At 33.1% G+C, this 23,511-nt stretch overlaps 1 protein-coding gene across 2 annotated transcripts; it reads left to right on the top strand.

Annotated features, from left to right (window-relative positions):
• The first annotated feature begins 8,201 nt into the window (after nucleotides 1-8,201).
• LOC121126784 (polyamine-transporting ATPase 13A3) lies at nucleotides 8,202-22,050 on the top strand. 2 transcript variants are annotated; one of them, XM_040722126.2, is made up of 18 exons: nucleotides 8,202-8,349; nucleotides 9,297-9,576; nucleotides 11,008-11,175; nucleotides 11,234-11,644; nucleotides 11,716-11,782; nucleotides 11,840-11,994; nucleotides 12,062-12,197; nucleotides 12,258-12,415; nucleotides 13,037-13,225; nucleotides 13,579-13,788; nucleotides 13,852-14,532; nucleotides 14,670-14,851; nucleotides 14,914-15,163; nucleotides 15,214-15,589; nucleotides 15,648-15,820; nucleotides 15,884-16,043; nucleotides 21,053-21,142; nucleotides 21,213-22,050. In XM_040722126.2, the coding sequence occupies exons 2-18, from the start codon at nucleotides 9,532-9,534 to the stop codon at nucleotides 21,560-21,562; spliced, it is 3,801 nt and encodes a 1,266-aa protein (XP_040578060.1). In that variant the 5' UTR covers nucleotides 8,202-8,349; nucleotides 9,297-9,531; the 3' UTR covers nucleotides 21,563-22,050. The 2 variants fall into 2 exon arrangements, with proteins under 2 accessions (XP_040578060.1, XP_040578063.1); XM_040722129.2 differs by lacking the exon at nucleotides 8,202-8,349 and adding an exon at nucleotides 8,406-8,668.
• The last annotated feature ends 1,461 nt before the right edge of the window (nucleotides 22,051-23,511 follow it).

Genomic DNA, 23,511 nt, shown 5'->3' with positions numbered 1-23,511 from the left:
GGGAGGGCTCTGGAAAAAAAATAATCCTACCATTAATGTGGATGCCCTCAAGGACGCCCCTAATCTGGTTCCTGGAGGGTAGCAGGCTCACAGCAGTTATGTACATATATGGTTTAAGGTCAAACCTGCTCTCCTGGGTCAAGTCAAATTTACGCCACGACATCATCGTCTTTCAACGAAAATTACTTAGACCTTCTTAGCAAAGGACATTGGCTTCTGGAACAAGAGAATGTGGCCGCCGTACAATCCAGATGTCAATCCTCTCGACTTTTATTTCTGGTCGTACATCAAGAGGAGGGCCTGTAGCATCCGTTGCCTAAACGTTAAAGGCATGGAGGCCTCTGTCGACGATGAATGGGCTGCTATGGACTCGAAATTCACTCGCAATACTTCCAACTCTTTTCGCAAGAGGGAGGCTTGTCGTCATCTGTGAGGCTAATAGGGGTGGATTAGTAAAATCCATTTGATATTGTCTATGTTTCAGGATAAATATTTATAAAGATTTTTTTTTGTTGTGTTTTCTAGGAATGACAGGCTATTTTCTTTTTTCTTCCCAAATGTGTGAGTTTCAAGTCTCTAAAATACCCGGTATTGAATATTATTTTTTATTTCATTTATATTTGGCATTAACTTTTCCTTCTTTCTTTTCATGAGGTTGAATAAAAACCTAATTCCTAATTTGAATTAGGAATTATTCCCATAATTTTTATTTTATTTTTTTGGAGCACTCTTATGTAAAACATCTTTTAGCAAATAAAATCTTTCACTAAACGATTCACAGCTCCATTTTTATCTTCAATTAAACATATTCTTACGGACATCTCTTTTATCTGTACTATCATGATTAATCAGTTAAAAAACATTTCAGTTTATAATATAACATTTTCCATTCCAACGAATGCAAAACTGAAAGAAAGTTGGTGTGTGTTCTTCCAAGAGATGCTACTAGCCAAACATAATCTCGATACTCACAAGTAGTGTCATATCTCGGACTTTGCATGGAGTTTTCAAACGAACCTTTTATTGTATGCAACACGTGTTGTTTTTTTAGCTCAAAAATGAACGAATTATTGGGAAAGATGAACGAGTTAGGAAGAAAATATGTACTAATGTTTGCCGGAATATAAACTTTTCATAAATGAGGTGTAATAATGCATCCTAGTATATACACATAGCCCCATTTTCTAACCGTATTTTTCTGATATTTTGGAATATTTCTTAATTGTCATATATGTTTATTGGGTGGTTAAAGTTTAGGATATTTTTTGCCATCTAAGGCAGAACAGGGGGGGTAAGTAGCATTTTCTCATGCTAACATAACCTTTTTTTCTATGACAAGTAACCCTGTTATACAGATTTAACATATTTACCTGCACAATTATCTATCAATTAAATTGCAAATAATAATTTTTGAGGAAATAAATTTCTATACTTTTGAAAATACTGGTCAAATAATAAAAAATAATTTCTGATTTAAACACGTAACAAAATGTTCAATAAAAAATGGAGTTATAACTCACAGAGTCTAAATATGTAATCATATTGTATCATAGTTTGGTTTTGGGAAAATTTTGTTGAAGTAATTTAATCGTATTATATTTGATTATGATTCATGTAGGGCTGTGTCGATTTGAAAAAATATTGAGTCGGTTGGACTCGACTCAAAAAGTGAATCGATTTTCAAATTTAAAAAAATTGAATCAGCTTGATTTTTACCACTTAAATTATGTTCATAAGTATTTTAAAATCCATCACAAATTATTATGAAGTTCTTCTAATCTCTGAGGAGACAGACCAGATACTTAGTGGTCCATTGAAATCTAATTACTTTCTAATTCAATGATTAGTTCAGGTTGAGTGATTGAAATTAATTCATATCTCGATATATTAAAGGATAAACAATTAGCTACAAAAGAAATAAACCTCAGCTCTCTAGCTTACGTACAAGTCGAGAAAATTACACTTGAAAGTAATCAACGAATTTCCATTGGCGTACTCCAAGAGTTGGGTCGTCTCCAGGACTATAACGTTATAGTCCGGGATGGCGGGCTCTGTCAAGAAGGCCAAGGACCCGGAGGACTTAAAGAAAAGAGCCCACGCCTATCCACTAAAGTAAATGAGGGCCCATGGAACAGATCTTGGGATTTCACACCCAGAAAGTGTCCAGAAAGCTATCAGACAAGGGGGGAGGAGAGCCTTTTGAGGGTGGGGAGGTCACTTTTGACACCAGCTCTTTTGAATTATTCTTTTGAACTCTTTTTGGACACTTTTGGTCCTCTACAGCATTCATGCCAACCCCCTCTCCTACACCTTTTGTGTACATTGTGAAGGCCTGCAGTGTTCGTCATCCAAACACTGAGGTCCTCAAAGCCACTTATGGACAGCAATAGAACACCATGACAGAGAACTACACCTGCAGAGGATGTCAGGCCTTCCGCCGCTGCCTACAAGCCATCATTGTCGCTAAGGGATGCTACATTAATGATTAAGAGATCTCACAAACGCACACGCATTTTTTAGCATTGATTTGGTTGAAATTCTATGGTTAATTAGTAACTTACATCTTGTTAAATATTAAAATTTAGTGCTTAGATGTTAATGGGACACTTGGAACATATCAGATTTTTGTACAATCTCACAGTGATCCAAAAATATTCGCTCAGAAGTACATAGAAATAAAGTAAAAATTCGGAATGATAAATGGACAGCGAGTACTACTTATTTTTTTATCCTTTTCTAATTTATCAACTCGACTTAAGTAGACACAAAAAGTTATATAATATGTTATCAGTAATAGTCAATAATAGTTTTGAAGCTTTTTTGAGAGCATTGAGTATGAATGACTCACCATTAATCAGAGTGTACGAAGGATTACATTTTTTAGAAATAACAAACTGATAATTTAAAAAAAAGCAACAATAAACATTTCTCAAATTTAAGGGAGGGTTGCAGTACGCCCCTGTTGATAGGGCTGATGTATATTTAAATTACAATCACCTTATATGGCTAAAACATCAAATCCCAGATATCACATATCATAACTTTGTGCATAAATGAGACAAATTAAAATATTTTCAGAATTCAAAATATGTAGTACTTGACATTTTTCAAAATTGAATTTAATGAAATTCACAGAAGTGCTTTGCGTCAGTTAAAAAAATCGTATCGAGAAATAAAGTATTTGTTCCAGAATGTTGAAAAAGGTAGTGTGCTTTTGTTGGGATCCGCACCGGATAAAACAATATAGACATTGCAAATTTCACAAAACCTTGGCAAGTCCTTCGTCTAGAGAATCTGCAAGGAACTGAAAGAGCCTGAAGGGGATTTTGAATCATCAGCAATGTGTGATGATCACAAAATGATGCCAAACTGCAAGAGGAATCAGGATGGCATTGCAATTTTGCAATAAATAGTCGATAACAAGCCATCCAAATCGATGAGGAGCATTACCAAGGATCACAACTATTTCTGAAAGGTTGCTAAGAGTCCATTGATTGTAGCAACAAGACTCTGATCCAGGCTAAAAAGCAAAGAAAACGTTGTCCTCATTGAAAGATTTTTTTTTAACTTTATTTGAGCCAATGGTAATAGAAATACAAGGTTATGCCATTACGCTTTTCCCACTGATGTTTGACTTCCACCACGCTTTTTAATAATGACGTCAAAGAGAGTAAATACTATTACTATTAATCATATAATTTCTATTATTATATGGTGCTAATATACCATTGTGTTTCTTTATGGCGTCAAAATTTGTCTGTCTTGCCCAGGAATCGGTACGGTACATTAATTGAAAATTTTAGGGACCCCGATTACATAATGGACTAACCTTGTATTTCAATTAAACTTGGTTAGAACCAGTTTTTTGCCTCCAAGCTCACTTTAATTCAACCCCATGGGTTTATTTTTTCGGGGTACAGTTGAGCAACACATCACCCGATCCTCCTGCTACACAAAATCCGAGTTAATTTCCAATATCCAGGAGGATTTCCGGAATCTACAAAAGGAAACTGCGAACAAGACCTGTTGCTTCCGTTTCTGAGGTCTATTTGAGTGCATTATTGAAGCCAAAGGGGATATTAAAACCTTTTTTTAAATAATTTTTCAAATATCATAACTTTCTGGATAAATAAGACAAAAAAAAAGAAGTTATATTCAGGGTTTGAAATAGTACTTGCCATTTTGCAAAATTTAAATGTACTATATTCACTGCAAGGAAAAATGAAATCTGATCAAAGAAAAAAATATTTATTTTTATCTGTAGAATCAGTAATTTGTCTACCAAGTTAAATCCATTGTTTCTAGGAAATTAAATATACATGAGATTAAGTTTATAGAATAAACACACAAGAGATGGATATGTATTTATTTTAATCGAAAATATTAATTTTAATATTCTGTTTATAATTTAATCACAAAACATTTAAGATAAAAATTCCTTGGGTCAATTGAGCAAATATTTCCTTTCACTTAATCCTTTTGAAATGGTGAACAAATCCTACATTAATAAAGGTCCAATATGAAAACGTTTTCAGTATCCTTTTAAATAATGTATTTTTTTCTCTAATGTATCGTTTAAATCCAATGATACCCATTCTTATATTCCGATGATCCTCTGTAAGAAGAAATGAAATAATATATAGAACATGACAAATGAAAGGAAGTAATAAAACTGTTGGTGAGATTTAAATATAATAAGTGAAACGAAGGGACTTATAATTCAATATAGAGTGTAATTATTTGACGTCAGTTAATACTTTTTTTAATGCCAAATTCATTAGTTTTAAAACATTAGTTTAATAATTTCATAAGCATTTACGTTGGAAAACTATGTTTTTGTTTTTTTTTATTTCAAAATTAAATGCTTTAAACAAACAGATTTACATTACTCCATTTTAATTTTTTAAATTTAAAAAAAATCAGAAATCCATAGTTACTATTTTAAGAATATAATTTGGTGGAAAAAAAATGAAAAAATCCATAGCTATACCCAAAAAATTAATTTGTTTCTTAAAAAAAATCAGAAATTCATAGTTACTATCAAAAATTATATTTTAATATTGAATATTTTGGAAAAAATATCAAAAAACCATAGCTATTCTCAACATATTAAATTTTTGTAAAAAAATTTCAAAAATCCTTAGTTATACTCCAAACATTAAAATTAAGTTAAATGTATTACTTTTTTTGGAATTTTTTTTTTTAAATCCATAGTTATTCTCAAAAAAATTAACTTTTTGGAAAAAAGTTAAAATATTAAATTTTAAGTATTAAACTTTTTGTAAAAAAAACTGACAATCCATAGCTATTTTCAAAAATTAGATTTTTTAAATATTAAAAAATCTATAACTGTCTGCAGAAAATGTAATTTTGGAAGAAAAATTATAAAAAATCCTTAGCTATTCCCAGAAAATTTAATTTATTTGAAAAATTTAATTTCTAATTTTAAATTTTCAAGTAAAATGAAAAAAGTCCTTAATTGTCCCTCCAGTCCACCCCCTATGTACACCCTTTATCTATTTTGATTTTAAGTTGAAATATGCGTTGAGTTCACCACTTTTCCCTCGTTTTTTTTGGGGGGGGGGATTTAAAATATTACCCCTTAATGGAAGAATTGCTATAAAAACCACGTGACCATAAATATATATTTACAACTACTCAATTTTTATTTATTTATTTGGTATAACGGATTTCATGGATGCTAAATGTACAGTTATTAATTAATTTTGTACATACATATATCATCAATGTGAACAATATTGAATGTCAATATAGAAGCAAGGCCTTTGAACCCTGTTTGCATGGTAATGATTATTGATTTTTTTGTTTTCTTGAACTATAATTTAAAAAATACAGTTTTTGTAATTAATATTTATCTTTCTTGACAAATTGATCATAATAAATCACATAAAATAATGGTTCATAAGTATTAATCCCCTAAAGTTTCTAAATCATTATCAATCATGATGCATGTCGTAAGGAAAAAGTGTCATTTTCTTAGCCAAGAGCGATATTAATGTAAGCTCAAAGTCCAAGGTAGGTTTTTTTATTTTTTACAAAAAGCTTAACAATGATTGAATTATTATTTAAAAAAAACTGACAAAGTGTCGAAGGGGAGTTTCAAGCCTAGATTTCTTAAACACAGATGTATACAATAAATTACACATATGCATATCTGAATATTATAAACCCCTGTCTACATAGTCATTTCTGAAAACGCCAATCTTGCTATTTACAAAGTGATTTATTTATTCAAATTAGAGACAGGATAAATTTGGAGTATGAAGTTTGGGGTTTCAAAGTCTCTCAAAAACCTAGAAAAATATCATTTATAGGATCCAAATCACTTTATCAAAACAAGCCTATGAATTAAGGGTTATTTAGGATATTGGAAGGTAACAGGTGCTCCATTGAAATCTGAACACTTACTTAGTCAATAGTTATTGAAGGTTGAGAAATTGAAATTAATTAATATTTCGCCAAATTAAAGCCTACATAATTAGTTACAAAAGACAACAAACCTGAGCTCTGTAGCTTACGTTCAAGTTGAGAAAATGACACTTAACGTGATCAAAGAATTTTTATTCGCGCAGTCCAAGTAGTTGGACGTCTCCATGACTATCCTCTACACCGTCAGCAAGTCCAAAACGTTGTAGAGAAAGACGGGCTCTGTCAAAAAGGCCAAAATGGATAAATCAGAGTCGTTGGGTGTCTCCAGGACCATAGCCTATGACTTCAGTAAGTCCAAAACGTTAGAGAGGAAGAAGGGCTCTGTCAAAGAAAACAACCCATGCCAATTCCCTCGAGTACATAAGAGCCCATACAAGAGATCCCGGGTTTTCACACCCAAGTTGTCAAGATACCTATCAAAAGGTGGGTGGAAAGATCCTTGTGAGGGTGGAGAGGCCACTTTTGACACCAGAGATGAAAGAAACCCCATCTTCTCCGTTGCCAGACTCTTCTGAGTTATTTTGAACTCTTTTTTTTTTTTTACAGTTTTGGCCGCTCCACAGCCTTAGTGCCAACCTCTTCGACTGCACATTTTGGGTTCATATCGAGCGGAAGATCTAGAGTGCCAAACAGCGAGGCCTCAAAACCACTTTCAGCCAGCACTGGGGCACCATTACATATGACTATATCTGCAGGCCTTCTGCCGCCTCCTGGAAGCCATCATTGCCGGTCAGGGCGGCTAAATTAGTTATTAAGACATCTCAGACACATATACATTTATAATATTAATTTTGTTCAAATTCTATTGTTAATTAATAAATTATATTTTACAGAATTTTTTTAGATTTTAATGGATGACTCGGTAATAAATAATTTCTAGACTGAATAGATTTGAGGCTGGGAGTTTGAGGTTCCAATGCCTTTTTACAAGTTTGTTTTTTTTCCAGACAATTTGAGAGTAATTAAAGTCTCAAAAGTTTAAAGTATGGATTTGTCATTGCTTCAAGGATTTAGGGAGCTGAGGGATATCCATCCGACTGAGCGTGCATCCCTAAAAGTATTGCCTCATTGATTAAATCAAGTTATGTGAATAATTTTAGGGACATAAAGGTATTCTTTCCATTTTAATAGTTATGGGTTAGCTCTATTTTAGGGGGATCACCCCCTAACTAAGGATCTTCAGTTAATATCATTTTAATCATTTTGAAAATAAAACAAAACAAATGAAACGGTTATTTGTCTCCATTTAAAAGTGATTTGTCGTTATTCGGAGAATTACAAAGATATGGTGGTCCCATGGGGTCATCAAAAGGGAGGGAGGGGGGGAGATAGTGTTTTTATTGTTATTTTGTTTGATGATGATGTTCGAAGGAATCCATTATTAATTCATCAATTAATAAACACTTTTTGAAGGGTTAAGTAATTGAATTTATTCATTTATTGACCAAAGGGAAATACGACAATAGAATCGAAAAAACCAATTATATGTTTTGAGCCAAGTTTTTTATTTATTGTTTCGTTATTTCCGTCTCAGGAGGATTTGATGCCCATTTGAGTGACTATTATTATAAAATCATGTGCATCTACAACTCTAAGCAAGTACGAGGGAAAAACTATATCGCACATATAAGGGAAAAAAAGGAGGAGGAGGGGCCTTCTACCTCAATTAGAAAGCAGTTTATGATTGGGCAATGAAGCTCATTCTTAGGGCGGAGAATCCTTTTTTCAGCCATTCCAAAATATAGACTTACATAAAAGATTTTTGACAATGCAAGGATATTCTGTGTGTTTAACAGTAGGTCGAGGAAGCTCGACTGAAGCAGATCCTAGGGAATGGAATCGGATGAGGACGAAGATGAACTTAGAAGGTTTCTCGGCATAACTAAAGCATAATAGAAAGTAAACATACAGCACGCTTATTTTATTATTGTTATTATTATTATTGCTATACGATTGACATAGGGAATGACTTCAAGTCATAGTTGAACTCACAGTAGATCTCTTCAAACACACACACTCTTTGTCCCTTTCATTTTTTTAACAAACATATTATAATTTAATTTCTTCATATTTCATACATCCAAATTTTTTGACAAATGATTACCAATATTAATCCCTTTTCGTCCAACATGAATTGAGTATTTTTAGTGTGTGATTCCGAGTTTGTTCATTGAAAATGGGCATTTATTATACCTCTTCATATAGGAAGGAACTTTTGGTAAGTCATTCTTTTTTTTTTTTTTTCCTTTTTTTTTTGTCTCTCTCTTTAAATTATACAAAATCCACCACTATTTTTTTCTCCCTTTTCATAAGAGAAACCTTTCAAAAGTACTTTCTTCGCATGGATAGTGAAGCATCGTTATTTATTTGTCGAAAAAAAAGAGACTACACCAAAGGATATTTAAAGACGTCAGTTGTATAAAGATATTTCATCAAAGAAAATGTAGTTCTAATATTATCAAATCAAGACTTATGAATAGAATTGAATACATAAAAATAAGTTATTTATATTTGTCTTTTGTACATACATCAAACTAGCCGATAAGGAGTAGTAGACTCTTTGGTTAAAGAGAGTGTGACGGGAAATTCTTTATTTATATTCCTAGTTTAGAATGTCTGTATTTGATTTCTGACCCCTCCTTCCCATTCTGCCTTCTCTGCTCAAAACCCATCATTCTGTTGTCTACATCTCAGAGTAGGATAGTAATATTTGAGTTGAGAAGGACACATAGGATTATATATATATATGTATATAAATTAACGGACCTTCTGGATGGACTTTACAGCAACTCATATCCACAATATGCATCACTCCAATTTAAGGTTTTTTTTACTTCCGCTCATAGGATAAAAATCGAACATCATTAGTCTTCTCCTCAAAAAAGGATATTGGTCGCTATTGGAACGAGGGAACAAGGATTTCGAGTCTCGAAAGTGGATCAAGGATCACCAGAGTTACGGTCCATTCTGGACCTTCATCCCCTCTCTCATGGCAATGAATGCCCATTCACAAATATAAAAACGTTTGACTAATACTCATTTATAAAGGAATTAGACGGATAGGATTTAAAAACAGCAATCATGGCAACGAAGCAGAAATTGAACGAAGGGAAATTGGATGAAATGGTAAGACTTTTCTGTTTTTACATTTATTTTTTGGGTCGAAATTATTTTTTCCATTTTTTTTCTTCTTCTTCCCTTTCATTGTGTATTATAAATATAATTTTTTGACAGATTTTTATTGACTTTTTTATGTGCTATTAGACGTTTACATAATTGAAATTTATGGAAAAGCTTCATATCAAATTCTTACAGCAAAAAATTCTTTACATTATAATCCTACTTCTTACAAGAAATTGTAATACAACTCACAGTAATAATAATAACATAACAATGGGTTCTCCCCCCTCCTCCTTTTCAATCAGGGATTATTGAATTATACGAAGAAAAAAAATATGTAAATGTCTGCCTCCTTGGGATTACTTTTTTTTTTTACACACAAAGTATTACAAATACCAAAGTACTCATTATTGTTGTGTTCGATATTTCTATTCTTATAATTATTGAAGTTTTTTTTTTTAAATATGTCTCTTTTGTACTTGAAAGTACTTGCAATACAAAGACTGCCTAAACAAATATTAATTAAAAAGTCCATCATAAGTTTATTTTCTTCTTGTTCTTCTGAAACTTCTTAGAGAGAACTTTTTTTTTTTTTTTTTTTTATGTTTCAATGTCCTCTTCAAAAGTAAGTTTGAGAAAGAGAGAGAAAATAAATCCACTTGAGGGAATACATGTAATTGTTATTTATTCTTCTTGAGCACGACAAATATGTTTTCTTTATATATAAATTAGGGACCACTTACTTACTACATCATATGAACATAGGCGTGGAAGAGGATTATTTTTAAGGGAACTACTTCAAATTACCACAACAATTTTCAATAACTAATTCCATACAAGCATTTTCTATAGTTTAATAGGTGGAATAAAAACTTCTCTGCGCGGTTTTTCGCTTTATTTTGATAACCAAATTAAAATAGATAGGATTATCCCAATTAGATCGTTCAAAACGCTTTTCTGGCTTATCTTCAGTTCCTGGGCATGGGAATAATTGCTCACATGTCTGTCCAACTCGACGATGACCATTATTTTATCGACATTTTCGACGTCCATATTACTAAAAAGGAATCGTTCAAACCACTGTTTTTGTGGTGCATTCGATACTGTAATGGTCCATAAACATTTTTGTTTTTTCCCGCCTGTTCTCCCATTTTGGTCGTCTAGCGAATTTTCTCTTTTTTTTACTTTCATTTTGAAACGCTGTGGTACACAACTCGCTTCATCCTACACAAAACTGTCAAATAACTTTTTTAAAGTGTATTTTAAATCATGAGATATATCTCACTATATACATCAAACAAAAAAACACTCAGAACTTTTTACCTGGCCTAATATTAATAACTGTTTCTTTATGCAGTGTTTCCAAAATGATTTTTTTGAATTTGCCCATTGCAAATTCCAGCAGCCTTACTAAATATTTGTATATTTCCATCTCAGGAAATGGAAGGCTTTGTCTTCAGCCTCTCCAAAACAATAATAACGAGTTTCCTAGTCCTCTGCTCTGGAGGTCTCTTCCTTATTCTCCTCACGTGGCGCTCTGACATCAAGTTAAATTGTCTCTATCGGAAGGTTCCTCTTAAAATCGCACTCAAAGTCTTGCTCAAAGTATGTTACATATATGAGTATATGATCTTCTTATCTTACTCTTTCTTTTATGTACAAGGATAAATTCAATCAAATATTCGAAGAGGACATCCAAAAATTGTCTGAGTGCTCTTCATCTCGCTATTTCGTCAATAAAAAGATAAAATACGTTTGGTCTCCCGAAATTAGTGGGTTTGTCAAAATTAAAAATTTAGATGAAGGGATGAAGCAAGGAGATTTTCACAAACTAAAAGAGGGCATTGGTTGCTTCACTGTTTCGGATCGGATCCAAGAGTACGGAGAGAATTTGATCAAAATCAGTGTTCCTCCCGTCTTTTATCTTCTTTTCCATGAAGCTCTTAATCCTTTTTATCTTTTCCAAGCCTATACTATCATCCTTTGGTCTCTTCAATTCTATTGGAAATTTGCAGTCATTATTGCAATTACGTCCGTTATATCCGTGACGGCAAGTGTTTGGGAAACGCGAAAGGTAAATACGTGAATGTTTTTTCTTCTTTTTTTGGCTCGTATTAGTAATTTTTGAGTGTTTTCGTTTTGTAGCAAAATCGTAATTTGAGAGATAAAATGAAGTCAGAGTCTAGAGTGACACTTCTACGGGATGGACGCGGTGAGTTTCCATTATTCATACTTTCTTTAACTTTTCTTTGACAAGTATTATTCACAGTGGTTGAAATATCATCCATTGAAATGGTACCTGGAGATGTGGTTCTCCTTCCAACCAATGGTGGATATATGATGGAATGTGATGCCGTACTTGTTGAGGGAACGTGTGTGGTAAACGAGTCCATGCTCACAGGTGAATCCATTCCTATTACCAAGGTAGGTCATGTCTTGCCATCATGATGGATTTGGATGGAACATAAGGGTTTCTAATTTTCTCGTTTAGATCCCTGTCCCAGATGATGAGGTAACCACTTTTAACTACGACTTGCATCGACAGCATGTTGTTTTTTGTGGAACTGAGCTCATGCAGGGAAAGGCTCAATCCGGACGCTACGTCAAAGCCGTCGTTATTCGTACAGGTATCAATCCGTACATGACATACCAAAAAAAACAACTTTTATTAACTTTTTTATCGCAAGGTTTTACCACGACAAAAGGAGAGTTGGTTCGGGCCATTCTTTTTCCTCCTCCATTGGATTTTGCCTTTCATAGGGATTTTTTAAAATCCATTTACGTGTTCCTCACTCTAGGATTGATTGGAATGTCCTACTCCCTCTACGTTTGGATCATTAATGGGGTATGGATGCTCTTTTTCAATGCATTAGCGAGCAGAGCTCAATTAAGCGCCGCTCAAAACTATTTTGCATCAGAGTGATTATTGTTTTAAACAACGAGTGAGAGCTGGTGTGCGCTCATCATTTTAGAAAAGCAATAAAATTCCTGAAATTTTTGCTGTATTTTTTTTTTTTTTTGTTTCGACAAAATTCCAAACAAATTTAAGAGATAAAGAATAAGTTTTAAAGATAAATCATTTATCATTTGTTCACGAATTTCTTTATATTTTTATGTAGTAAATTAACATAAGATTTCAAACTCTCACCAAACATAGGCTCAAAAACTTGAGAAACCTTTATACAAGCACAAGTGAATTATCAGGCTTTACTCGATAATATTGCACACACTTCGTAAATGCATGTCCCCTAAAACAATAGTTCCCAAACGTTTTGTGTCCAAGGCACACTTTATGACACGCCTAATTTAACTAAACCGAGTCTAATGAGTTGTCAAATTCAAATACACCTATATGAGCGAAAAAATGAGCGCTCTCATGATTTTTTGAGCGCGCTCATTCTCTGCTCTTCTTATATAGTTTAAAGACTAAAGTTTCCGTGAATACTATTTTTTCTTCATTTAATAGGGAACGATGGCTGAGTGCTTACTCAACAGCTTTGACATCCTCACATTTGTTGTACCTCCTATTCTACCTGCAGCCCTTACAGCCAACAATGCTTTTGCTCAAAAGAGACTTCAAAAAGAAGGGATTTTCTGCTTACACTCCAAACATATTTGTCTATGCGGAGGCATTGACGTTGTTGCTTTTGACAAGGTGAACTCTTCTTTTAAAAAAATTTAAAGGCGTCAACATCGAATCTAATCCAAAAACAGTTACCCGCTCAATTAGGTTTTGATGTGAGTGAACTCAAATACTCTCACAACCTCCTTGAGTGAGTGACCGTTTATTGGAATCAAGCATCCCTTGTCTATGTGTTTTTATGTGTTTAATACCTACTCTAAGGTGGGTTTCCTAATAGCATAAATAGATGGATAGAGTTGCTGGAAAAGCAAATGGTGTGTAACTCGTTACGTAAGGAAATAGTTTTTGGAAACCCATCTTGAGACTTTTTAAAAATGGTTTGAATTTCATTAATAAATAAATTTACTTCTTTTCAATATGAAAAGACTGGAACGTTGACAGACTCTGTACTAGACTTGGCTGCCGTGGTTGAAAGTAAAAATGCTCAATTTCAAGAATCAATTAAGGAGCCCAGGCAACTACCCACAGAATCTCTCATGCTTCAATGTATGGCAACTTGTCACTCCCTCATCAAAATGGATGGTGAGCTAACTGGAAATCCTTTAGATGTCAAGCTATTTGAAGCCATTGCATGGGTGAGATATATTTTTCAGGAGCTCCATTCCGTTAGATATTCAATATATTATTCATTTCCGTAGGAATTGGTTGAGTTCAAGCATTCCAATGTCAATCCGGACTATGGGTTTCAAACCCCTGTTCTTGTTTTCCCACCCAAATATAGTGGTTATGGGGGAGTCTACTCCTCTGCTCCACGATCCTCTTCAAACTTGGAGATAGCTCCCCTCAAAACGTATCCTTTTGACTCTGCTGTGCAAAGAATGACTGTTGTGGCCAAGAAGAAGGGGGCCTCACATTTTGATGTATTTATCAAAGGAGCACCTGAAAAAATAATGGGGCTTTCACGCCCAGAGACGGTCCCTCAGAACTTTGTGGCCATTCTACAATCTTATACGAAACAAGGATTCAGAGTGATTGCTGCGGCTGTCAAGTCTCTAAACTCTAATCTATCCTGGTCTGAAGTGGACAAAATTCATCGTAATGACTTAGAAAAAGACGCTGTCTTTCTTGGACTTATCATCATGCAAAACCTCGTAAAGGAAGAAACCTATGCAGCAATCAAAGATCTCCATGATGCAGATATTAATAGTGTCATGGTAACGGGGGATAATATTCTCACTGCCATTAGTGTTGGAAGGGACTGTCAGCTCGTTAAATCGGATCAAACCGTAATTAGAGTGGAGGCTGAGATTAACCAATGCCAGCAATTGAATGTCTCTTACACTTTGGAAGAAAACGAGAAGTCTAACCTTGTTCATGATGTAAGAAGGAGTAACGTGGGGCTTCTTTATTCAGCTCCTCACCTTTTGTCCTTGAATTAATTTTCATATTTCATAAATTAAATACATAAAAAGGAATTAATATTTTTTAACTAATTCATTTTCAATCTTTTTTACAGAGTAATTTCATTAAATCTGTACAAGACATGAATTATGTGTTTGCTTGTGATGGAAAGACCTTTGCTCATATACGAAACAATGATCGGGCTCTTTTAGATCGCATCGTTCAACGCGGGAAAATATTTGCGCGAATGTTACCAGAGCAAAAAATACATTTAATAGAATGTATGAAAGACCTGGGGTAAATTAATATAAATACATAACTACCCAAATAATTTGACCTCTACCTATAAATATGTATAGACGACAGGTCATTATGTGCGGTGATGGATGTAATGATTGTGGAGCGTTGAAAACAGCTCATGCGGGTATTTCTTTATCAATGGCAGAGGCCTCCGTCGCCGCACCATTCACATCACGCCATGTTAACATAAGTTGTGTTCCATATCTCATTCGAGAGGGTCGAACAACCCTGGTCTCTGCTTTTGCATCCTTTAAATTCGGCGTTGCTTTCTGTTTTACGCAGCTGATTGCAGTACTCATGGTTTTCTATGTAAGTATAAGTATACTCTGTAGATTTTTGTCATTTCCTCTCTCTTTCAGATCGGAACGGAGCCAAGTGACAATCAATATCTTGTTGTGGACATAGGATTAGCTGCACTTCCCATCGTCATGATTGGTAACTGTGGACCTCATCACTCACTTGTGAAGCAGAAACCAAGCCGACATCTCCTCTCCTTTCTTCCTCTGTTCTCCATAATTTCTTTTTTATTTTTTCAAACTTTGACCTATGTCGGGGTTTGGTTCTATGTACAAACACAATCCTGGTTCGTTCCGTACAAGTTCAAGGCTGGACTCTACCCGCCAAATCCTAGTTATGAGCAAACAAATATATTTTTATTGAGTGGCGCAGCAGCTGTAATTGCAGCAATCGTTTTCTCAAAGGGAACTCCTTACAGGAAGCCTCTCATTACGAACGGTAAGTAGTGATTACATAAAAAGTATATCCATCAAACCTGAGGGGGAAAATTCTGTAGGCATTATGGCTGCGTGGACCATTTGTGCAGCAGTGACGGTTGTATTTATGTCCCTTTATCGAACTGAAGATTTTGCTCGACGTTTGAATATGAAAATAGCCCCGAGTCCGGAGTATCAATATATACTGGTAGTGATCATGGTTTGTAATTGTATATTCTGCTATATGTGGGAAGTAAGTATTGAGCCATTTAAAGGCCTTGTATATTTGGATAATATCTTTTCCCATTCTCCCTAGAATTATTTACTCGATGGGATTCTCTTTTTCAAAGTTCTGCCCTGGTATAAAGAAAGAATCCGAGGTCCTCATCTTCCATTTGAGAAGCTGGAACAAGAACTGACCAGCAAATCCGGATGGCCTCCAATAGGGGATTGTAAGAACAATGAAATTAAAATAGGTAAAAACTTAAAAGTATATCTATAAACAGGTCGTCCACAGGGTTATACGTTCAGGGGAGGAGGGGAGTTAGGTTTTTGGATTATTTATTTTTTAGATTTCAAAATTAAAGTGTTTTTTTTTGGAAAAAAATTACAAAAATTAAAATCTTTGGGGGAAAAAAATTAAATTAAATTACAAATATTACATTTTTTCGAAAAAAACCTAAAATCCAGAGTTATTTACAAAATATTAAATTTTTTGGATAAAAATTTCAAAAATTAAAGTTCAAATGCTAAATTTTTGGGGAAAAAATTAGAAAATTTAATTAAATTTCATATATATGATTTTTTTTAAATTTTTATGAAAAATCTACTGTTGTTGATAAAAAATTTAATTTTAAGGAAATTTTTTTTAAAAATTAAAGTTTTTTGAAGAAAAAGTTCAAAAATCAACAGCTATTTAAAAAAAATCAAATTGAAAAAAAAAATTAAATTTCAAACATTAAATTTTTTCTAATAAAGAGTAGGAAGTCCTTTATTTGAGAGCCGATACAGCCCCTCCCTCTAGCCCAATCCCGGCAGACGCCCCTGATAAATATCACTTCCTACTTATTTAAATGACCCTCTTTTAAATATAATATAATTTACATGCATATGATTCTACATTGTAGATTTATATATTAAAAGAATAAGACTCATGTTTTATTCAAACCTTTTGTAAGTTATCCACCGCTGGGGCTATACATTTATGGAAGCCTCTCAAGTACAAGGATACTTAAAGAATATACATATGTACAGTTTGTAACTATTAATAAATATATACATACAATTTATTTCTGGAAGGACAGTGTACAATATGCATACAGGGTTGTTCAAACACGCATTACCAAAATCTATTACCTATTATTCAAAAATAAGACATTTTAGGGGAATTTTTATATACTTGAAAAGGTACCAAAAATATTAAAAATTTATTGAATAAAATCACTTCCCTTGTCGATTACTCATTGGAGTCTTTTTTTGGAAATAATTGACATGATTTACGCACTAAAAATTCGGATAATGCGTCACATTCCCTCTCAATGCTGGCTTTAAGTGATTCAATATTTTGATGTCGTATTGTTCCTACATTCGACTCTAGATCAACCTAAATGAAATAATTGCCAAAATTCCATATTAGACTGCAGCCGCTCTGGAGTTTTTATTCAAGTATTAGGAGGAACTCCGTCTTCCAGAAATAATCAGTATTTTTTTACTTCTGGGATTCATACCAAGGAAGAACAACAGGGTCCAAAATTTTGAATGTGTAGCGTTCGTAGAGTTCACAGTGTATTGTACTGTTCATTCGAACACTATTTCGAAGAAAAACTAACGGAAGGTTGAAATTTTGACTTGAAATTCTGCCTCATACTATCAACGAAGCTGCAAATTTAGACTTGAAGACTGCTCTTAGATTTGATTGAACCTCATTACCTGGACGAGCTATGTTTCGGTCATTTTGAGAGTTAGACTTGTTATTTAGGTCAAACTTATTCTCGTCCGAGAAGACAATATCCCTGTGACGCGTGATGATGTGTGACGCGTGGTTCCATACTGGGCGCTTCCGTTGCCTTAGTTATGAAGGGTTGAGGCTGCAGCTTTAGAAATTGCATTAGGAGATCCTCTTGCACTATCCAGATACAGAGTTACGCGAAATATTATATTCAGATGCCAATTTACGAGCTGATCTTCTTGAGTTCCTATAAATTTTAACACGGATGGCTGCGACAACTTTGGGGGTCCTTGCAGTCCGAGGACGATCTTCATTACTACTAGTATCTTCATACTGTTTGATAGTTTTTGGGATGTTTGGCGAGAAATATTTTCCTAAGGGCTTGTGTAATTTCCGGTGGCTTGATTCGTTTTTTTATTGAAATCAATAACTAAATATTTCTCTTCGAGTCTCCATCTTGAATGAATGAAAACTGATTTTGACTCATCCCTTTATATTTTTGGTTGATAGAGAGAAAGATCAGCCGATTGAAGAAAATTTAGGTGCCAAAAATAATGAATGTGTGATTTATGGCGGCAACATGAACTTTGCATAGCCAGATCTGCATGACCAGCGTAATCAGGTTATAGTTTCTTTTCTTTTCTACATCAATTATAATTTAGTAAATGTATCTATTTTATGATGTCATTTAAAATAGGTCTGCCTCTTAACTATAGAACACAAATGTGGGAAAATTGTCGAAATTGGGGGAACGTAAGTTTTAAAAAACCACATACTGATAAGAGCAAAATATAAATGCTCTTATTACCGGGTAGTCCATTGAAATATGAACACTTACTAATTCAATAATTAATTAATGTTGAGTGATTAAAGTTTATTCATATTTCGATATATTAAAGCAAAAAAAATTAGTTATAAAACAAAACAAACCTGAGCTCACTAGTTTACGTACAAGTCGAGAAAATGACGCTTGAACGTGATCAACAAATTTTCATCCGCGCACTCCAAGCAATTGGACATATCCAAGACCACCGTCTACGACTTTAGAAAGTCATAAAATTTTAGAGTAAGAAGGGCCCTTTCAAAAAAACAAACTGGACCCAGAACAGTTAAAGAAGATAGGCCAGACCAATCACTTCAAATTTATAAGTTTCATCCCAGGTTGTCCAGAGAGCTATCGAAAAAGTGGGTGGAAAGAGCTTTGTGAGGGGGGAAAAATCCCTTTTGGTACCAGCTATGAAATAAACCGATCTCCATCGTTGCAAGACTTTTTTTGAAAGAGTTTTTTATGTTCTTTTGAACTCTTTTTTAAATGTTTGGCCCTGTAAAGCTCTGATGCTAAACCCTTCAAACCCACTATCAGCCAGCACTGGGATTCCATGATAAAAGATTACATCTGCAGCGGGTACCAGGCCTTTTGCCGCCACCTAGATCCATAACTGCCGCTAAGAGTATCTTCATTAATTATTAAGAGAGGTCAGACGCACATCTATTCATAGTATTAACTTTGTTGATATTCTATTTTTAATTAATAAATTATATCTTGTTGAAGTACAAAATGCATTGTGTTCAGATTTTAATGAATCACTCAGTAATTAATGGTGAGACGTTATTAGAGTTGTTAGACGTTAGTGAACAGACAAACTTTGCTTTATTACTATAGAAGATAACTTTCTAAGAAATTATCTGTGTAACTCTTTAATTCTCCTCCCTAACCCCCTCGTTCAAAAATGAATATAACATTTGGAGTTCTTTTTATGCAAATAGATGACTTGGTTTTTGGAATATCTTTTATAAAAAAATTACAAAAATTTAAAGTTTTCTTCTGCTTCATATATATATATATATTTTTTAAAGAATTCCTTAAAAATTATTCTGCTGTAAAAATGTTTCGTCCTAAAAAATAAAAATTATAGTTTACCACAAAAATTTATAATAGTCGTAAATAAGGGGTGAAACAACACTCTAATAAACATTGCTGTAAATCCGCTGTGTTTTTTAGCTACCCTGTTAATTGGTAAGTGGTAGTATAAAGAATGAATTTTCTTTTCCTTAGTAGATGTCATTATTATTTAACTCCTGAGTAGTGAACATCCCTTCCTAATAAGATTCAATTATATTCCAAACCTAATTGTGTGTGCTCATAGAAGACGAAGCTTAGGTCTGAGGATTTTTTTGCAATGATATAATTGTAAGTCCTTGTTGGATTCAGAGTAGAATTGGGGATTGACATCCGAGTAATTCTAGCAAATGTCCTTGTTTATATCCTTTTCTCCTTCCTCCCTAGGCACAGCTGATTTTAGCTGATCAAATGCAACGGGATGAGCATTATTCTTTCTCTCCTCCAAAACATTCTAAAAATTGTCAGGGTTACCATGCTGATTTTCGGTTTCTTTTTTTTTTTTAACATACCCATTCTACACTGGATTTTCATCTTTGACTACATTAATTACCTTTATTTATATATTTCCCTTTTAGAAATGCCGCCATGTGTTACAGAGGTCTTTGTTAAAATGAGCTATTTTCAGACAATAAAGTATAGAGACAGACACACATATATTTGTTGATATATATATATATATAGATTCCTTCATATATGAAAAGTCTATGCTATCACCAAGCACAAAAGCTTGAACTGATACTCTCAGAAGATATGTCATCTCTTAAAGTTACCATCCTCTTAAGCATGGTTTTTAAAATCACCACCATTTCGACCATTTTCCCATCTCTAATCAAAGTACACGTGTTGAATTTGAGTTAAAACGATTGAGCTTGAGCAATTGAATATTGAGTCAGGTTGACTTGGAATAAATCCATCAGGCAAATTAAAATATTTATTCATTGGATAAATAAAGTCTAAACTCAAAAATTTTGTCAGTTTTACTATAGCTTCAATAAATCAGTCAAAAAACTAATCGTCAATCTGACAAAAGAGCAATTTTTCAGCCGAAAATATGGCAATGAAATTTACAAATAATTAGTTAGGGATTAATTCATGTTAGAATATTTGGAGTTTTTTTGTTCATTTGACTTCAATTTTCGTCCAGTTTTCGTCCAGTTTTTTCTAATAATATTTCGAGCAAGTTCGAATAATTTTCAAAAAATTGTTGAAGAGTCATTTTTTAAATGACGTAGTTGCGATACCAATTTAATGAACTATCATTTTAAATGAATTAGTACTACTCTGATACCTGTATACTGGACAAATGTACCCTTGGGTTACCAATGGATGGAGGAAGGATTAATTTTTAGAACTTTTAGTTCTGAGCGTTTCTTCACTTTATTTTGACATTAAAATTAATATAGTTAGGATTATCGATTAACCAATTTAGATGGTTCCAAACGGATTTTTTTTTTTTTTTTGCTAGTTTTCAGTTCCTTAGCAATAGAATAAATACTTACCTACACATCCAACTCGCCAATACCTATTATTTTATCGATATGTTTACGTCAATATTACTATCAATATTGATATTGATAGTAATATTGAAGAATGTATTGAATTTTTTTACTTTTCACTTCCATTTCACTTTTCAGCTGTCTCAGTGGAAGGTTCCTCATCCAACGAAATTGGACGCTCCACCTCATCTCATGGACATAGCAATAACAATCCTTCGCCAGCATCAGGTAGAATGATCGGACTTAAGAGTCCGCTTCACCCCAAACTTTTAATTAACCCCTTCCTATCCTCTTCCAGATGTAACTCCAGCGGAAATCATTCGAGAAGTGAAACGAAATATAAAGAATCGATGGTCCTCTTCGAGTCCAGGAGCTTCACCAGCCACAGAAGAGGATAAAACACATTTATTAGCCTCTCCAAAAGACTCTCCTCCTCCGTATCAAACAAATTATTCAGTGAATTTGTCCTCCTTGGGAGGAACTCGGGATTTGCGGTCAAAGTCCGGCTCCTCTAACATTACGGAGTTTTCATCTCCTTTAAATGAGTCCAAAATGCTTTCAAGAACATCGAATAGTACTTCTACAGTGACTACTAAACCCGAGAGTTCTTCTTCCTCTTCGATGCATCGGAAGGAAACGTCTTGTTGAAATTGAAATATATACAAATTATAGGTCTATATATAAATCAAATATTGAGCATTGTTATACATACCCAAAACTACTTGTTAAAAAATGAACAAATTCTTTTTATTATTTATTTAAACAAAATATTTACACATTTACTCCTTATTAATATATAAATGTTATTCAGATTGCTCCGTCGTCATTGTTTCTTCACATATTCACGAATGGAGCAAAAGCTGATTTTGTTTACTAATTCCTACTACTACAATAATATTCATAGAAGATATTTATCACCTGTTATTCCGTTAATTAATTATAATCTACATATTTAGCCGATAATTTAGCCTAAAATTTAATTATATACATATTTATTATAAGAGCATGATGAAAGAAAGTTTAATTACAATTTGCCGAATTTCTTTTTAATCTTTTCTTCATAAACTTAAGGGATTTTTGTTTTGTTTTTTGAAACGGATGATAGATAATTAATATTTAATAAATTGCTTTATTTACACCTTGTTATCTTTCCAAATACGTTCCAAATTACAACGTGATGCGTGAGAGTTTATTTCATTGTTATTATTATAATTGCTACTACCTATAAACTTCGATTTCCTCATTTCCAACTTGTTGCATATACTCACACTAACATACCAATATTCACATATTCAAACATGTATTAGCATACTTTTTAGATAATAATTATTATACTTTGTACAATTTTAATCTTTTATGTAGATTGATGACTTTCTTGTGTTTTTCTTCTATTTAATTTTTTCCTTGTTTTTCCTATAAAAAAAAATACAATCATTAAAAAAAAAACAATCAATAAGTTGTTCAATTTTTGAATTGTGTGTGGCTAGAAATTATTATTCCTAGCAATTATTCATTCTTTTTGTCGTTTGTATTTTCTTAATTCCTATAGATATCATTGAAGAAAATATAAAAAAAGGTAAGACCATGAGACGCACTTATCGGTCCTTAGAACTGATGAAAGGTAAAAAAAGACCGATCCAATTAGAAAAAAAGCTTGACAGAAGTAGAAAAAAAACTGAATACATAGTCCTAGGAACAACCCAACGCAATCAACCATAGATCCACTGAAGAAAGAGATGAATACACCCATTTGGGTTTGGGGACGTCTGGAAATTCATGACTGGTCTGAGAACATTTGTATTTTTTGTTTGGATCGGTACATATGGTCTAGATGGTTCTGATTTACATATAGTTTATAGAATGAGACTGAATACAATCGGTCCATGGAATGAGATCAATTATAATAAAAAAAACACGATTTAATTAAATTATAAGAGTCTCTGAGACTGTTTTAGTTTCATTGGGTGGAATTAATTAGGTCTTTTAAAAGGGGGTTGCCCTGGATTAGTCACATAGAAAAATTTGTTCAAGATCCGTCTCATTTAAAATATGGTCTCGACTGTTTTTATAACTGTTAGGAGTCAAGGGGAGTCCTCAGGGGTTTACATTTTTTTTTTGTAGGGGGAACTTCGTTTTATGAATTTTTGGGAAAAAAATTTACAAAATTAAATTTTTTGAAAAAAAAACAACAAAAATCTACAGTTGGTCATAAAAACAAAAAAATTGGAAAATAGTTTTAAATACTCCATTTTTTTGAAAAAAAAAATTCAAAAATTAACTGTTTTACATAAAAAAATTAATTTAATAAAAAAACTAAAAAAAAAATGTTCCCAAAAATGAAAAAGTTTAAAAAATAAATTCAAAAATTATTTTTGAAATATAAATTTTTTGAAAAAAAAATGAAAAAATTCGTAGCTATTTTAAAAAAAAATCAAAAAAAGAAAAGCTGCAAAAAAAAAAATTTTGGAAAAAAATTTCAAATATTAAATTTTTGGAAGAAAAATTTCAAAAATCAAAATGCTATTCACAGAAAAGGGAGCCACAATCTCTACAGCCCACCCCCGTGGGGACAACCCTGATGATGTTATTTGTGTTTC

Source organism: Lepeophtheirus salmonis, chromosome 1 (assembly GCF_016086655.4).
Source record: "Lepeophtheirus salmonis chromosome 1, UVic_Lsal_1.4, whole genome shotgun sequence".
NCBI classification, from domain to species: Eukaryota; Metazoa; Arthropoda; class Copepoda; order Siphonostomatoida; family Caligidae; genus Lepeophtheirus; species Lepeophtheirus salmonis.
The sequence above is the reverse complement of the archived record's forward strand: the minus strand, read 5'-3'. Positions and strand labels throughout refer to the sequence as shown.

Coding starts and splice junctions, on each gene's coding strand:
- LOC121126784 (XM_040722126.2), top strand. CDS start 9,532: ATGGCAACGAAGCAGAAATTGAACGAAGGGAAATTGGATGAAATG. Junction 11,176..11,233: donor CACTCAAAGTCTTGCTCAAA/GTATGTTACATA, acceptor TTTATGTACAAG/GATAAATTCAATCAAATATT. Junction 15,590..15,647: donor GAAGCCTCTCATTACGAACG/GTAAGTAGTGAT, acceptor AAAATTCTGTAG/GCATTATGGCTGCGTGGACC.